This window comes from Hydra viridissima, unplaced genomic scaffold (genome assembly GCF_058129835.1).
Source record: "Hydra viridissima isolate aposymbiotic clone 2 unplaced genomic scaffold, HvirCarnegie_v1 scaffold_2, whole genome shotgun sequence".
NCBI classification, from domain to species: Eukaryota; Metazoa; Cnidaria; class Hydrozoa; order Anthoathecata; family Hydridae; genus Hydra; species Hydra viridissima.
The window spans coordinates 15,275,817-15,294,116 of record NW_028324301.1 but is presented as its reverse complement, the minus strand read 5'-3'; the positions used below and the strand labels follow the sequence as shown (position 1 = coordinate 15,294,116).

Genomic DNA, 18,300 nt, shown 5'->3' with positions numbered 1-18,300 from the left:
ATTTTATTAGACAATCAGACTTATGTTTTTTAAAAAGTTAGTATGGTACTTACTTGCTTCTAGTGGAAGTTCACATTTTATATTGGTGAAGTTTCTTCCTACATTTTTAAAAGCCTCAGTATTTACAATAATGTCGTCTGCTTACATTTGTATGATGGTTTATTGCCTAAATGGTTTCATGACTCATTAATGATATGCCCAAACAGACATAGTAAGACCTGTTTTTCTGTTAACGAAAATAATATTATGATGTTAAAAGTTTTCAATGCACATAAATATGTTTAGGAAATTAAAATATTTGAAAGGGCCATGTTTTTTTAAAAACAGATGAAATCTCACAATTTATCAAGTTTTTCATTAAAAATGAAAACTGTTAGCAGTTTGAATTTCTGAAGCTTCAACATCTTTGAGTTTTGTCAATGCTCAAAGATGTTGATGTCAAGAAATCATGATCTTCTTTTTAACGTTTAGCTTTGGACATTTGTAAAGACCCATATGGTTGTCATTATTGTAACCAGTTAACTGGTGAAGGAAATTATAAATCCTATGATTTGAGATTCAAGTTGCATAAATGCGCAAGAGGTTCCTTTTAAATTCATCCTTTTTTTTTTTTTTTTTTTTTTTTTACTAAAAAGCAATTAAAAGCTCAAATTAAGCTTTTGTTTTCTATACTTAGAGATGTAAGCTGACATATTTAAAAAAAAAAAAGAGTTTTGTTTTAGATTTCAATTTTGATTACTTTGTGCATTATTTCACATTGGACTCTCCAGATTATTTATCAGATGAAAAAAACTCTAGCTTCAGATTGTCTCTTCCACATTCTAGTCAGTTTATTTATGGGATTGCAAACAGCGCTATGTGCATTGAAAACCAACCAAGTTACACATTGTTGAAAGATTTTCCACTTAAAAACGGCTCAACATTTGGAGTTTGGCTAAAGCACTTTTGCTCATGGGGTGGAAATGATATCATCTTATTGCATGAGCGTTTTGCACTCAAATGTAACCCAAACACATATTTTCCTGTAGCAGTAATTGATACCTTCCTACTAAACGCTTTTTACATTCCTGGAAAATCAGGCATTTGGTATCAGCTAGCAATAACAATGCTGAGTCCGTTAAGAATACATGTTAATGGTAGACCTATTAAAGTTGAAGTCATTTCGAATGTTGACTTGTTGAGTTATCAGAACTTGAAGCCAAGTATCCAGATAGGCAATATTCAAGAAAAAGTTTGTTTTGATGAGCTATATGTAGCAGAGTTGGCAGATGTTTATTCTGTTTATTTTGATCAGTTGTACGGTAAAGAGTATACTTTTTTTTTTAGTTTTTTTAGTTTTCTGTTTGAATATTGATGCGTTATAAGTACTCTAGCTGAACCTTTATGCTTTACATTAGAGCCTCAACATAATGAACCCTGAAAGATATTGAAGAATGATTTGTTATACTGAGTGTTCATTATGTCAATAATTTTATATATGAAGTTTATGTAAAGAATAAATGATGAGAAAAAGAGTCCAGTTCATTAGATTGACATGTTTATTAGTTAAGGGTCTTGTTTTATCAAGATTCTAGTGCAATTTAGCTTAGATTTTTTTTTTATATCTGGCTTGTAATTAGGATCATCTACAGACCTGGAAAAAGTTCAAAACAGTTATTATGTACTTGGGATTCAGATTCAGACTTTAAAGATTTCTAATGAAAATGCTTTAATGGTAATAATGATCATCTTTATAGTATTAAATGTACAATCTTTGTATTAACAGTCTGGTTGCAATTTGTCTTTGAGGTGTATTAGTTTTTCATTTCGATATTTGGTTTTCCTAGTTAAAATTCTAAATTGTTAACATGAATAAGAATGCTAACTAATACTAGTATAAGTTAACTTTTATATAATTTTACTAATTTTATCTTTTAGTTTCTTGAAAATTTGAAGTTTTATAATGTGACAAGTATTGAGCAGCAAGACCAGTAATTTAGCTTTATATTCAGTTATAAGCTTCTTCATTGCATTTGTTCTAATCTTTGATAAAGTGTTGTAAAATTCATAACAATCTCTCAGAAATTACTATACCAAAAATTTGATAAATTTTTTCTGCTCCTTAAAAGCTTGCTTTTCATTCTTTAGCTATACAATTATTAATGCTGAAATTTATTTTGAGCAACTGAATGATTCAGTTTTAGAATCTTTGGAAGGTAATTTAACAAAATTTTTCTCATGATTGAAAAAACACTAAGTTTGATTAATACTAATCTAATTACACTTTTTAGGGTAGTTTTTGATCTTAAAATTTTTTATCTTTTTATTTTTAATAGATTTACTTAGTGAAAGTGTTTGGTCTTTGAAAGGAAAAAATGATGCATTAGATAATCAAGGTACTGTTTTGCATTTTTATATAATTTCATGAAAAATTTATAATGGTTAAGTTTATTAAATCAGTTTAAATAACCGGGTAAAAATAATGGTCTTTTTTATAGAGTGTTTCTTAGTAGTATATTTTAAATAGTAAAATTTTATGTTTCAGATGCTGAAGTTAAAAATATTTCTGCAACTGAAATCGGTATGCTTATTATGAGTTGCTCTCTATATATAAAAGAACAATCTTCATTAAATAGATCTTGGTCTTTGGTTATGAATTAGATACTAGGTTAATTAAATTTATTTTTTTCTTTATCATCAGGGTATCGTATAATGAACTATCCATCAAAATATTGTGATCCAAATATGAATGTATTGACACAGGATGAATGCCAGAGAGCAATTGTTTATGTTGACAACTATTATGGTAAGTTTAAAGTTAAATGCAGTTAATTTTTATTTGTATATGAAAATGTTTATGCAGGCTTTGGTTATGACTAAATTTTGTAAGTTGCTTGTTATTTTTGAACAATTTGCACTGTGTTGTGTAGAGGAATAACGAGGAAAAAAAATTATGAAAAAAGCTACTTCTGAACTGAAAAAAGTTTTTATTCAAGAAACATGTTTTTCTTTTACCATGGTACAAACAAAAAATAATAAATGACACTCATTTTTCTTTCACAATGGTACAGACCAATTTTAAATGACACTCATTTTTCTTTCACAATGGTGCAGACCAATAATAAATAACACTCACTTTTGACAAAAGTATCTTATAAATGATCTACAAATAGTTTGAAATTACTAACTTATATACCATATTAACTGGAAAATATATACCATATTAAATGGAAAATATATACCATATGTAACATATTAAGGGATTTTTAAAGGTTTTATAAAAGTGATCTGTCAACCTGTCAACCATATTTATTAAACTTATATAAGTCAAATGTAAAAGAGAATAGTTACATTACTGAATGGATTGTAAAAAAATATTTCTCTGGTAAAATACTTGAAGACATTTTAATTACAAAAAATTTTCAAATAAATTTAGTGTTTAACATCAACAACCAGTAGCATGTTTTACATCAATTGTTTCTTGTTACAGTTTTATTATTTGAAAATTCCCTAGAAACTGTTCTATAAAAATCATATTAAAAAATTACATACATCATTTAATTGTACAATATAAATAACTATGCAACTCTTTCATTATAAATTTATTATTTTAAGTGCACAGAATATAAAATATAAATTTGCAATTTGGTATGTGCTCATAATTTGCCTTAATAAAAAATCAAGCTTTTTAATTTTTTTTTTATTACAAAATTAAAAGTTTTGGAAATTAAATGTATTTATAAAAATGTATCTGAACATAAGAAACTCTAAGTCATTAAAAATATTTTTCTATTAGTATTCAATTACTCAAAAAATATTTTCTTTAAACCCTGAAAAATTGTATTTGTGGGAGGCAATCTTAGGTTCTCCATTTATTAGACTAGATCCCATCCTTGTAGAAGTTGCATGGCTGTGCCTTGAAGAATTTAAACAAATATTGGCTTAGAGTTGGCAAGCATTTTCAAAGCTCTTCTCTGACATGTAAAATTACAGGGCAAGGTAAAAGATGATTGTCACTTGGAGCGATATCTGGAGAATCTGGTGGATTGGGCAAGATCTCCCACCCCATGTCTGTAAGCTAAGAAATGTAAATTTTACTGTAAGTGACCATGCATTTTTGTGCAGAAAATAAATCTTTTGGTGCTATGGCCATGTTTGAGTGATTTCTGTCTGAGTCTTTCCAGTTGTTGACAATAATAGCCAGCTGTTATAAGGGTGTTGGGAAGAAGAAACTCAAAATGCATGGTGCCATGTGCATCCCACCACACTGGCATGACCTTCTTTTGGTTAGGATCTGCTTTGGACTCCGGTTCTACTTGCTTTTTAGTGTAAACCCACTTATGCTTTTATATGTAGTTTACGTATGATCTAACCGGTTAAAGTGTTGCATTTTGGAAAGCAAGAATGTGCAGATCTCCGAATGTATGTCTTTGTTATGTTGTGTTAGGCTCTGGGGATACTAAATACCTACCTTTAGGAACTTTTGCATTGAATGAAGACAGTGCAGGACTGTGTGTGAGAACATCAGAAGTGGAGGCTATACAGTGGCTGGTAAAATCCTCCTCCACCAGTTTGCACACAGCTTCATCTTAAATCAACTTTAGTTGATTTAAGATCAATTTAGTTGATTCAATCAGACCTTGGACAATCCTTGAGTTATTGAAACCTTGAGTGATTGGAACAAAAACGTTGAAACCAAGTTTGACAAGTCTGTTTGGTAAAACTGCTAGGCCTAGAACTTAGCATACGTTATGCTCATTCTCACCAGCGAATGACCAAGCTAATACTTATAGGATGCAGTATCGAATATTGGGTTTCTGATTTGACATTTTATATCAATTGAATGACCTGTTTTTGCTTATATGTTGCGTGAAAGTTTCTAGAAAATAATGTACTGTTGATGCATTAAAACAAAATCTATAACATTTTAGAAAACCATAAAGTTACTCATATTCTAAAGAAATCTATTTGTAATGGCACAATTACAAAATAACTTTCTAGCATCAGTAACTTTAAAATGTCACAATGTTCAACATTTTCATAAATAACAGAGCCTTAGAAATGCTCTAAACAATGATCGTACCCTCATAACCCTCATAACCTGTTAAAAATGGAGTTTTTCAGGATATTTTCCACAGATTCAAAATTTAAACCTAAAAAGACTATATTTTAAAAATGTTAATTGGTTCTAAATAAATGTTAAAAGATCTAATTTTAAAATTTACATTTCATTTCTTAAATATTTTGAACTTCAAAATAAAATGTCAAATAAACAAATGTTTGGGTAAATTTTTAAACTTAGTTTCTTTAATTGCTTGTTTTATACTTGTTCCTATGTTTTGGTTATGAACAGGGTAGTCTGATACTTAGATAGGGATAGCCAAGATCTCTTTACTTCCTCAGCATATTACAGGTAAGAATTGTTTCATGGTAGATACTGAGATGTTATTAAAATTTATTGACTTCAGGTGTCTTTCTGACTTTCACTGAATGGTTTACTGGGCTAATTTCTAGCTAATTTCAGTGACTAGCCAGCAAAAATCCAATTCAATCCACTAGACTCCACTAGAGGTTCCTGAAAATAATGAAATTCAATTCCCACTAATTTTTGAAGAAATTTCTAACCAATGATATATTAAAACTGGTAGTAAAAATACAAATCAATACAGTGTAGAAAAGTCTGGGAAAAAAATTGACACAGACAAAAAGGAAATAGAGCAAGTCAAAGACGTTTTTTAGAATGGATCTTGCCAAGATCCCTGGTGTTAGGTGTTATTAGGACATAGAAATTCACTATGAGCCAATTGCTGGAGTGATTAGATGAAATAGGTTTCAGAGGTTCCTTTCAAATTTAAATTTTTTTAATAACATTCTCCCACTGAGAAAAATGAGTTCTTCAAAGAGCTCTTTTTATAGTAACCCAGGAGCTCATCCAAGAGCTTATTTAAGAAGTCTTAAATGAGACAGTCCACCAAAAGCTCTTTTTACTGAGCTCTTCATTCGGTTATCTCATTGCTCATCCAGGAGCTCCTTGAAGAGGTCTTAAACGAGACAGTCCGTCAAGAACATTTCTAATAGAGCGCTGGCTAGTGTTTATTAAAGAGCGTTTGTAGAGCTCTACCAAGAGATCTTTTTTTAACTCTTAAGAGTTAAAAGAGCTCTTGGAATTAATTATTTGTGCGTTTAAGCATGGCAGTACTAGAATGTACTATGAGATATATCTCATAGTACATTTATATCTCATAGTACATATATGGTTTAAGTGAAGAAGATTCAATTTTTATATTTAAAAAAAAGAGTAATAGAGTATTTTTATAATACTTTATTATAAAACAAAAGTTTATAAAATATCATTTTATAAATTTTTATTTTATAATAAAATATTATAAAAATTACCATTATTATTTATATAGCATTATTATTATTACATGATATCAGTATTTACTTAAAGCATAACCTTCTGCTTTGTTTTTAAGGTTCGTTATTATTTTCTTCCTCATTACTTTCTTCACTGTCTTCTTTCTTCTCTTCCTCCATCGAAACTTCTGTCTTATCACAGCAATTCATTAGAGCAATCTCTGGTGTTATTAGTATCTCTAATCGCCAATCGTGCCATCTTTTTTGTCTTGGTGCCAGAGAAAATTTGAATAGCTGAAGCTATAAATACATTATGTTAAAATAGTCACTATTTTTTTTACAATAAACTTAATTCTATAATTAGATATAAAAACATGATAATTATTCCTAAATTCACAGGTATAAGAGAATGTTATATACAATCATGGCCAATGAGAGGGGCTAGGGCAGACGGGGGAATAATCCCTAGGCCAAATAATACTTTTTGATATGGGATAATATTTTCAACATTCCCCTGAGGCCCATATTGCTGGTCCACTAAGATGCAGAGCAATTGTTTGAGCAAACTTTTAATTGCTTTAAAACAGTTTCTATTTTTATTGCTGAAATTTGGTCCTATAAAAACAATAGATTACTGAAGAATCTTTAAGGATGAAACAGTATTGTCTAACGTATATATATATATATATATATATATATATATATATATATATATATATATATATATATATATATATATATATATATATATATATATATATATATATACACACACACACACACACAAAATTGTTTGCAGTAAATCTATAACAAACTCACTTTTCAGCAAATTTTCTAGGTTATCAAAAATGTTTGCCATGAATTCCAAAGCCATTGATATTTAGATGAATGCGCACGTTACATGTACTATAAATGTGTTAAACACCAGTATGAGACGATCATGGGCAGTCAACCACCCACCAAGCTCCATCCATGACAGCTAAAAAAAAGTTAAACAGCAAAATAATGTATTATCTCATTTATCTATTGCCAAGAAAAAATCATCATGGCTATGCATATATAATTAGGAATTAATAAAAACACACTGTATTCATCGGATACTGTCCACTAGGGTGATGACTTTTATACAACCTCGTTTCCCTGTATCATAGTTTAATGAGCTTTCATTTAAGATTAAATAAAATATTACATTCAAGGGAATTTGATAAAAAAAACCTCACGCACAAAATGATTTTAAGAATTTTATTTAATAGCTCTTTGGCCAAATTTTTGAAGTCACTGTAAGCAGATACAAAATTGAACACAAGCTGTAGAGTCACATGCATACAACATTATATAGGATCATCAAAGGCACAAGGAAGTCAAGTATTCATGATAAAGTCATTAGAGAGGATGAATCTCAGTGGGAGGTTGTCTTTATTGCAGCAGCAGTCGTGCAATTCTTGCATAACTTTGATGGCACGCTCGCAGCACTGGTTGCTTCGGGCAATATTGATTGGAGAGTCATCTGTTTTCCAGTGGGTTTTCCAGCAATTGAGAGCTTTTGGTTAGTCATTCAGAGCTTCAGATAGTTCTTCAAAATCTTCAACACGGAACAATTGATTGCTGAACCAATGGTCAGCCCATGAGTAAGAAATGAATGAACAGATTTTACGCAACCTGATCCGGGTTTCTGCCATCAGAACAAACACAAGAAAGGCTAGAATGGCACGAGAGTTCCAGCATGCATTGCTGTTGTTTGGGATCTGTTTTAAATTCACGAAGGGGATCTCATTCCTCTCAGTTAAGTGACAGAAGACACGAGTGAGATGGTAGAGAAACTTCATGTCATCTCTCCAGCCGCCTGTTTCCTTAATCTCAGTTTTACCGTTGCTGAAAGCTGCTTTCAATTTATCGTAATTGCTCATCAAATCCTGCACAAAGAAATATTCAATGTTTGGTGATTTAGTCGACCTATGTAGCTCATCGTCCTGACAACGTGAAGAACGTGGTCTAGCACATGGTGCTGGCAACTGATGAACATGGGTTTGGGGTACCTTTCTCTTCGAACATTTGCTGCAGCCGAACACCTGTCTTCTTGCCGGTATTCATGTTTGTTGTATCGGCAACAATGATCAAAACTGATCCCCACAGTTTGAACTCCATTAACACATCCTGTAGTCCTTCTACGATTGTTTGAGCTTTCCCATCTTTCAATTTTAGCACAGTCAACTTAGTTTCTTTAGATTTATTCTTGAGGACCACGGCCTAATATTCAAAGCCCTCAATGTGTTTGCCTTCAAAGTGTATACTCCACTTCTCCAGATGAAGCGTGCTCACCAATTGTTTCTTCACCTGAGCAGCTCCCGTGTAAATAGCCTTGTGGATTGCTGATTGACATGGGGTTGGGGTTTCAATGCCCTCACCAGAAAGCTGGCAGCACACCTTTACTGCTCCGTGGGACAACAGCTTTGAGCATGTAACAAGACATCTTGCAATGCTTGTTGGGTTATGCTTCCTTTTGCTCATTGATGTTGCATTGTCATCCTCCCAAGGACTGTTTGCACTATTCTGGGATGAGTCTGTGCTACTTTCGGTGGCAGCACACCTTTACTGCTCCGTGGGACAACAGCTTTGAGCATGTAACAAGACATCTTGCAATGCTTGTTGGGTTATGCTTCCTTTTGCTCATTGATGTTGCATTGTCATCCTCCCAAGGACTGTTTGCACTATTCTGGGATGAGTCTGTGCTACTTTCGGAACAATCAGGTAGCACTAAGCTGGTAAGTGTGGACACAGTCACTTTCATTGCCCTCTTTCGCTTGGATGGGTGGATGGTATTGAGACTAGCAGGTTTGCCAGTCGAGTAACCAACACGACCTTTGCTCTCAATATGCAGTTTGTAGAGGTTTTCATCCTCTTTGCACACCCATTCGTCTTTGATCTTTGTCATGTCAAACAGTTAATTTAATGAATCAAAGTTTTGTTTTTTCTGCAGTGCTCTAAGTCTTTTAGAAGTTTTGCTAGTTTTGCACAAATGGCTTGATCAGATACATGTGGGAAGTTCAACATTTTACTCCATAGGTTTTTAAGCTCTACAGCAATTAAATCGATCCTCTCTCTCTCTGTTCTTTGGCAGTTGATTTAAGAAATTTGAAGTTTCCAATGACATGGTGTTTCAGGGGCATGCAACTCCGTTCGCTGAAGGGTGCTTCATAAATTGCCACATTGCTAATAAAATTACATAAAATGCTAAAATGCCTTCATAAATAATATTTCAAAGTGGTTTGTGCATGACCTTTTCAATATTTTAATGGAATAAACGTCATTTTAGCCATTAGTAGTCAAAAGTTCATTAATTCGCGCTATAGGAAATAATGTTTGAGAAAAAAAATCAAAAAGTCATCACCCTACTGTGCACTGTCCTGACATTTGTAAGAAATTATCCTGTCATGTTTTTGCCAAAACCAATCCCTTAATAGGATCATCCCCAAAAACACCTTAATGTTTATAAATTAACATTATAACTATATACTAAATTTAAGCTAAAAAATGTACCTTGATAAAAAATGTCTGAAACAATTTGCCCTTAAAATACCATTAACCGTTAAGAAATTCTACATTTTAAAGCATGGTAAACTGGAAAGCCTGATAATAATACCAATATACATCTTATATGATAATTAAAACACATCGCAATTAACGAATGAGTTGAGCATTATAAGTTTTTGCTTTTTAAGGTTTTCTAACTCACAATTATAATAAATTATATATGTATAATTACACAGATAATATATTGTATTTATAACTAAACAAATTTTAAAGTTAAATATAATTGTTATGCATTTTTGTTTTTTGTCACTATATTATATTATATTATAATTAACAAAATAATAAAAAACAACATCTATAACAGCAATTCAAATTTAATTTTAAATCTATAAAAGTTATTCAAATTTTGTTTTTCTGAACTTCTTTGTAACATTGTTGTTAGCTTTGAACATGGTGTCTTTCAGGCCTTTTTCAATTTTTACAACGTCTTTGTGGCCCAGATATTTTACCATCCAAAATATCATTTGTTTCTTGAAGTGATTCTGTTATTCATGATCTGATTCCAAAACGATAGTAATGACCTGGAGGAATTTCCTGTATAACTACTTTTTCTGTAGGAGTTCTTATTAATGCTTTCCAAGTTTTTGGCAATTTATCAGTGAAACATGGATGCCTTCTTAATAACTTTAGTAATTTATTGGTTGCTCTTTCATTTAGAGCCAACTCAACCACAAACATTGCTAACTCTTGTCTAATATTTACTTCTTCATCACTTGAAAACAAGTCAGCTAAATCTGATGAATCATTAGGAATAGGTGGAGGTATTTGAGGAAGTAGCGTTTGGAGAGGTGTTGTCTGCATAGGTGGCATTATTGGTAAAGGTGAATCAACTAGTTGATGGATAGGTACTTCAGTATCAAAACTCTCAAAATCTGCATTACCATTACTTTAGTCTGTATCGGAGTTATGCTCTACTGTAGCTTGCTCTCTGCGATATTTTATTCTTTTGTAGGTTTGTGAGCGCAATAGCTTATGAAAATGAATTCTCTTGTTGCAAAAATAATATATTGACAGATGTATAGTTATATATTTGTAGACAAAGCTTTAACATTACATAATATATAATTCTAGTTACGTTAAAGTAGTTTAACATAACAAAAACTATATATAGTTCTAGTATATATATCAATATATCAATATATAATTCCAAGTAACAAAAATAATATAAACAATGTTAATAAAAATATTGTTTTAATCAGACTGACTGACACTGATTATCAGTGTTTGTTTATAACACTATAGTGTTATAAACAGTTATTTACAGTATACTGTAATTTAAATACTAAATACACAAAATATTTACAAATATAACATTCAAACACTAAACTCCTCCATAAACGAGCAATATATATTACTTGTGCAATATATTTTGTTAAAATTTCAAGTAATTTAATTACAAAAAATAAAATAATAATAATAATAATAATAATAATAATAATAATAATAATAATAATAATAATAATAATAATAATAATAATAATAATAATAATAAATGTTTGCTGTAATACTCAATGCAGCGAGTTGAGTATGGAGTTTAACAACAGTAGTTGTTAAACTAAAACAGCTTTTACTTAAGGTTAAAATATAGTTAACTTGTTTTTAATCTGTCATAAGAGTTTTTGAAAATGTTTATAGAATTAGCATCTATAGTTTTTTGATTTAGTTTGTTCCATTTTTCTGAAATCCTATTTGTAAAAAATTCATATCTTGCTGTTGATCGTTTGACTAATTGTCTTCTAATACGCATATTGTGACCACGAGTGATTGAGTTTGTTAGAAAATCTGGTGGATGATGCCAAATTACATTGTCATAACCATTAATAATTTTAAACATTTAAATCATGTCACCTCTTATTCTTCTTTCACTTAAAGTTGTCATTTTTAATTTATCTAATCTTTCATTATTACTTAAACCTTTTAATTGATGAATTCTTGTTGCTCTTTGTTGTACTTTTTCTATTTTCTCAATGTCTTTTTTAAGATAAGGATTCCATATTGAAACACCATATTCTAAATGAGGGCGAACTAACGATGTAAATAATAGTTTTGTGCTTTCTTCATCCAAACAACTGAAACACCTCTTTATCAATCCTAATTTCTTGTTTGCTTTACCAACTGCAATATTGATATGTTCTTCCCATTTTAAATCATTTGAGATATAAATGCTTAAATCTCTTTCTAGAGTGGTTGTTGTTAAGTTTGTCTCATCATCATTACTGCCATTACCAATTTATAGATACATTGAGGATTATATGGTCCAATATGCATAGCTTTGCATTTATCTACATTAAGCTTGATTAACCATTTGCTTGACCAATCCAACAATTTATCTTAACCACTTTGTAAATTACTCTGCTCAGACTCACCTTGCAATATTGAAATTATTTTTGTATCGTCAGCACAGAGTTTACATTGATTTTGTAAATTTACAACCAAATCATTGATGTATATAATAAACAATAGCGGACCAAGTACCGAACCTTGAGGAAAGCCACTTAAAACCAATTTCCAATCTGAAACATTATCGCCCAAAACAACTCTTTGAGTTCTATTACTTAAAAATCCTTTGCACCAATTTAGTAGTTCACCATATATACCATAACTAGCTAACTTAACACATAATCTCTCATGTGGGACAGTGTCAAACGCTTTTGCAAAGTCTAAAAACGCAATGTCTATCAAGAAACCATCTTCTTAATCTTGTGTTATTAAGTCCATTGTTTCCAATAGGTTTGTACTGCAACTTTTACCTTTTAAAAAACCATGCTGTTCGTTTATAATCAAATAATTGGTAATCAAATGGTCCATTATACAATCTCTTACAATACTCTCCATTACTTTGCATACAATTGATGTTAAAGAGACTGCTCTGTAGTTTGTAGCTTCCAGTTTGTCACCTTTTTTGAATAGAGGTGAAAACCACTATCAATTATATTCAATAGGTCATATTCAGCTGGAGTTTTACCAAAACATAACCATTGTTTTGGTAAAACTCCAGTTGAATATGACCTATTGAATATAATTGATAGTGGTTTTGCTAACGCACTTGAACATTCTTTTAAAACTCTTGGGTGTACTTTTTCAACTCCAGTTGATTTATTTACATTTAGTTTCAATAATTTTTTTTTATAGTTTTTAAGGTGAATAAAGGAGTTTGACATTTGACATTTGCATGATTTTGAACACTTGGTGGACTATTTTTTTCTTCTTTAACAAAGACTGAACTGAAAAAATCATTTAGTATATTCGCAATTTTTGAACCTTCTGTTATTATTTCCCCATTTTTGTCCTTAAATGCTTTGATTGTATCTTTTATCTTCGTTTTGCTGTTGATATAAGCATATATACTTTTTGAATTCTTTTTAGCGTTTGTTGCAAGCGTTTTTTCATATTTCTTAATTGTTTTTTTAATTAACTTTTTCAGTGTATTACTTGTTTTTTTATATTCTTTTGTCAGTTTTTTGTCTTTAAATCCATTGCTTTTGCAAGTATACCAAAGTAATAATTTCCTTTATTGAACATAAATTTTTTATAATTAACTTTTTTGTTTTATCTCCTGATTTTAAAGAAAATTTGAAGTCTAATATATGATGACCATGTTGTATATTTCCTAGAGGTGGAGAGTGTTCTAACATGAATATTTTAGCACTTGATTCAGTTAAAATTAAATCAAGAACATTTGTTTGTTGGTTTGCATTCATTTGAAATGTCGGTTTTATTACATTTTGATGCGGAAAATTACCTTGTAAACATTCAATAAATGCTAGAGCTGATTCGTTATTGTCATTAACAATACCAATATTTTCATCATTCCACTTATCCATATGAAAATTAAAACCACCACATAGCAATAAACCATTAAATTTTCTTTTTTCAATTAAATCAGTTGCACAGTTAATTGATTTTATTATGTTTTCACATACTTTAAAACTGCTATCACCTGTACGATAAATGCATCCACATAGTATCATTTTATTTGCTATATCAATTGAACACCATATCTGCTCAATGCAATTATTGTTTAAAATACTATTTGATACTTCAAATGATTTGATACTATTGTGAACATAAATGCAAACACCACCACCCTTACTATAAGAACGATCTTTGCGCTATAGTGAATAACCTGGTATATTTGTTGAAGAGATATCTGTCCACCATGTTTCACAAACCATTATTGTTTGAGGTTTTTTTAACTTCAGTTTCTAACATTAAATCTTCATTTCTTTCTTTGACCAGTTCTCTTGTAAGGTTTCTTTCAGCTACATTTTGATCAGGATTGATATAAATATTTGTAAATTTATTGCTATTTTTAAGTTTTTTAGCTGATTTCAGTACATTCTTTTGATCATCTTTGCTTGTTAATTCAACTAAAATTGGACTGCTGTTGAATTTTTTGCTGTTATTTCTATCTTTTTTTGCTTTAAATCTATAAATACGTTGAATTTTATCCTTATCAACACCAATTTCTGTGAATAGTTCTTCAACTTGAACTCTATCCTCTTCTTTACGTTTCTCACGTTCAGACTCATTTGAATGTGGTAATCCAACAATAGCTATATATTTTTTATTTTTTCATTATTTTTTTTGACAGTGGCTATGATATTCATGACATTCAATTCTTCTTTTGATTTTTTTTTGTCATCTTAAACAATAGCATTCCATTTCATATGATTTATATTGCTTGAAGTTTTCTTTTCTTCTAATACTGCTAATATGGTTTTTTTTCTACTAATACTGCTAATCTGGTTTTTAAACACATACTACAATTTATTAACTGTGTATTAAGGTTAACTAATAAATAAATAAATCAATCAATCTATTTCTTTATTTTGTTATTAGTTAACCTTAACACACAGTAACTAAATTGTAGTATGTGTTTAAAAACCATTTTCATCTAACTTTTTTTCATTTCTTTCTTTGACCAGTTTCCATTTTCATTTTTAAATAATAAATAAATTTATTTATTTATTTACTTACTTATTAGTTAACCTTAATACACAGTAACTAAATTGTAGTATGTATTTTTTCCGTGATAGCACTTAAATATATATATTTAAATGCTATTTTATTTTTTGTAATTAAATTATTTGAAATTTTAACAAAATATATTGCAACCTTATGTAATTCCATTTTGTAAATCAACCTTTTGTAATTCCATTATATCATAAATCAACCTTTTGTAATTCCGCAGAGAGCTCTACTTGACTACTCATTTAAATGAATAAATTGAATGTAACATTATGTACTTGAAAAATATTATACATTCTTTAAAAGGCAAACTATAGCATAGGGTACATAATTTTCATATAAAAAGCGAAATTGAATTAATATAATACATAATATATGCACATAATAAAATCTACTGTCCAAGCGGAGTTTATTGGGGAGCTCAAAGAGCTCCGCAAGAGCTCCTTTTGCTCATAGGGTTGGCTTCCAACAAAGAAAAGATTGAGCAAAATGAAAAAGCTTTGGAAAGTGAAATCATGGCTGGTATATTTAGGTGTAACTGTTTAACAGTTTTACCTCAAAAAAAGAACAGTATTGATGAGATGGTGATGCCATTCAAGGAAAAGTTCAGCAAGCAGTTTGTGAAGGGAAAACCCTTCCCTTTGGGAATAAAATTGTGGACTAGAACCATATCAACTGGTATACTTTGTGACTTTGAAGTGTATTATGACAAGAAAGATAAGAAAGATGTTAGCTCTCTTGCTCTGATCTAGTTGTGCTGCTAAGTTCAACTTTACCATAGATTGAGCCTAATGAGCCATCTCTCAACTACAAAATATAAGGCGATTTCTTCACAACATTTCCTCTTTTAGAAGATTTTCAGAAAATGGGCAATACACTGGAATAGTTAGACCCAATTGCTTACCTGGCATTTTACTTGAGAGTGAAGTAGTTAGAAGAAAAAAGGTTGTGAGACCATGGATCAGTGTATTTAAAAGTCTGGCAAGGTAGTAGTTGTCCATGGGTATGATACCAGAGCTGTAAAAATGCTATCAACCATGTACAGTCCAAGTAATTCACTCAACAGGTAGGAAAAAGCCAATTCAGCTTAAGTTCAGGTCCAGTATCCTGCAGTAATAAAAATGTACAATGAAAGTATGGGAGATTTTCATAATTGCTTGATTACCAAACAATCTTTTCACATGAGATCATAGCGGTGATATTTGTACATATTTTGGCAGACCGTTTGCATAATGCTAGTGAATGCTTGGCTCTCTTTTCATCATGCATGTGAACATTTAGCAATGCTTAAAAAGGATAAGTTGAACCAATGCAATTTCCAGACTAAATAAGCATCTTAGCTAATTTAGTTGAATGCACACACAAATAAATATGGAAGATCATTTATAGAGGGTTCAACTACAGGCCCATCAAAAAAGAAAAAATTTAACCAAAGGACTATACCAGAACCAGAGATCAGAACTGATGGTTTTTTCCATTTTCCACTAAAAGCAGAAGATTTCAAGCATTTCAAGCTGTGTAACATAAAGACAAACAACATTTGTGAAAAATGTAAAGTAACTTTGAATGTAACTTTGTTATACAGAGTAAAGAAATTGATTTAAAAACTCTCAGGTTTGTTAAATAAAATTTTCTAAACATTTAATTTTTTTTTTATGTGTATAAAAATATATTATTTACAACCCTACAAAACCCAGTGGGTCACCTATGGAACAAACTGAATAAGTAGGTCAAGGTTACAAAAACTTAAAAAAATGTTTGATACAGAATTATTGACACATCATTTGCATCTACAATAAAGGAAATAATTTTAAAACCACTATAAGATAATCTGGGTTTCAGAGGGTTGATTTGCTGCTAACAGAACTCTATCTAATTCTAGCTTAAAATTTTTAAGACCCATAAGTACTTTTTCAGATCTTTGCTTCAATGCTTCAGTTTAAGGAGATCTTCTATCAAATGGTTCTATCTCTTTTATCTCTTCAAAGTTAAGTTACTTTATTTGCTCACTCACTTTTTCTTCTATGATTGATAGTTTTAGTTTGCTTTCAGTGTATCAATTTATCTCTGAGATCCATTTGGTCAGCTCAAAATGTTCCAATTTTGTTTGTATGATTATCAACATAAAATAAATCTTTAAAATGAATTTTCTTTTCTTTCAAACAACTGTTTTCACTATAAGCTTCCTTCTTGCATTCAGAAAGATACCTAATCTCAAATTAGAACGTAATCTCATATTTGTAGAGTAATTCCTTGTTAAAGCAGTTAAATGTAAACATCTAACGAATGGAGTTTTGTTTCAAATCAGCAGGTTAAGATGCTTAACCAACTAATGAACAGTTTAAAATTACTTTCTTTTGAGTTTCTGACAAAAGCCCTCCAAGAGAAAGTATCAAGCAAAACAGAATCCAACAACAGCAACAACAACATCAACTTTTGTGAAATTAATTTTTTTTTAAATGGTAAAGAATATGCTCTTTTTTTTAAGAAGAAAAAATAAGTAGATTTTAACATTTTTGCATTCCAGCAGAGGGAAGGAAAAATATATAAAATATCCATTTGTTACAATATATTAAGCATTTTAATCCTCAGGTTTGTCTTAATAAAGAAGGTTTAACATAATTGTACTATAAAGAGTTTCTGAATATTTTCAAACATTGGAAATATTCACTTGTGGTGTCCCCTAATAATATTTTGTTTGAAATAAAATGCTCTGCTGATCATATTATTTGTTTGCTACACTGATCATATTAAATTTTTGAAACTATTTATCTCTTTGACTTTTTTTATTTCACTTTTTTTAACAGGCATTAAAAGTAAGCGTATGATCCAGGTTAGTGATTGGCAGGGAGTTCCAAAAGGATGCTCTATTCAAATGGGGCTGCTTGGTCATAATGAATATCAAGATTTTTCTGCACATTGGAATACCAATATTAATACTAATAATGCTAGATTTGTGACTGGAGAGTTTATGCTACTTTGCAGAATAAGTAAATTTTTTTTATTTGCTTATTTTATATTAGATTTCTATACAGATTTAGATATAAAGATAAATGTAAGTACATAAGCTATGTGCTTCAAGAATAAAGAGTTAGATTAATAAATATATATAGCACACTGTGTTTGTTTATTGATATTCAAGAAAATAAAAAATTATTTTGTTCAGTGGCATGGGAACTGCATCTCTAACCCCAATAATGGGTGCTGGGAAATTTAGGGGTAACATTAAGAAGAATTTGATTGCAGTGAATAGTACTTAATCAAGTGATATTAAAGTATGGATAAAAGAGTTAATTTCGAAAGACTAATTCCAAAAAGGGAATCTTTACATTTTTGTTTTAACTATAAAAAGTTTATTGAAAATCTGATAGCAACATTGTACTAGAGCTGCAACATTTGCTA

General features: G+C 30.2%; 2 protein-coding genes across 2 annotated transcripts in view; one reads left to right on the top strand and one right to left on the bottom strand.

Moving 5' to 3' along the window:
* The window catches only part of LOC145186566 (uncharacterized), a 337,374-nt gene extending 322,565 nt beyond the window's left edge, over positions 1–14,809 (bottom strand). Inside the window, exon 1 of the mRNA XM_090077446.1 lies at positions 14,775–14,809. The gene's annotated coding sequence lies outside the window, so the exon portion shown is untranslated. The remainder of the gene's footprint in view (positions 1–14,774) is intronic.
* Positions 1–18,300, top strand: part of LOC145192198 (uncharacterized) — a 90,917-nt gene that overhangs the window by 52,515 nt on the left and 20,102 nt on the right. Inside the window, exons 56-65 of the mRNA XM_090078070.1 lie at positions 64–211; positions 472–582; positions 723–1,301; positions 1,620–1,714; positions 1,918–1,970; positions 2,128–2,195; positions 2,316–2,375; positions 2,525–2,560; positions 2,681–2,785; positions 17,706–17,888. Of these exons, the coding sequence (XP_089934196.1) occupies positions 64–211; positions 472–582; positions 723–1,301; positions 1,620–1,714; positions 1,918–1,970; positions 2,128–2,195; positions 2,316–2,375; positions 2,525–2,560; positions 2,681–2,785; positions 17,706–17,888 (1,438 nt within the window). The remainder of the gene's footprint in view (positions 1–63; positions 212–471; positions 583–722; positions 1,302–1,619; positions 1,715–1,917; positions 1,971–2,127; positions 2,196–2,315; positions 2,376–2,524; positions 2,561–2,680; positions 2,786–17,705; positions 17,889–18,300) is intronic.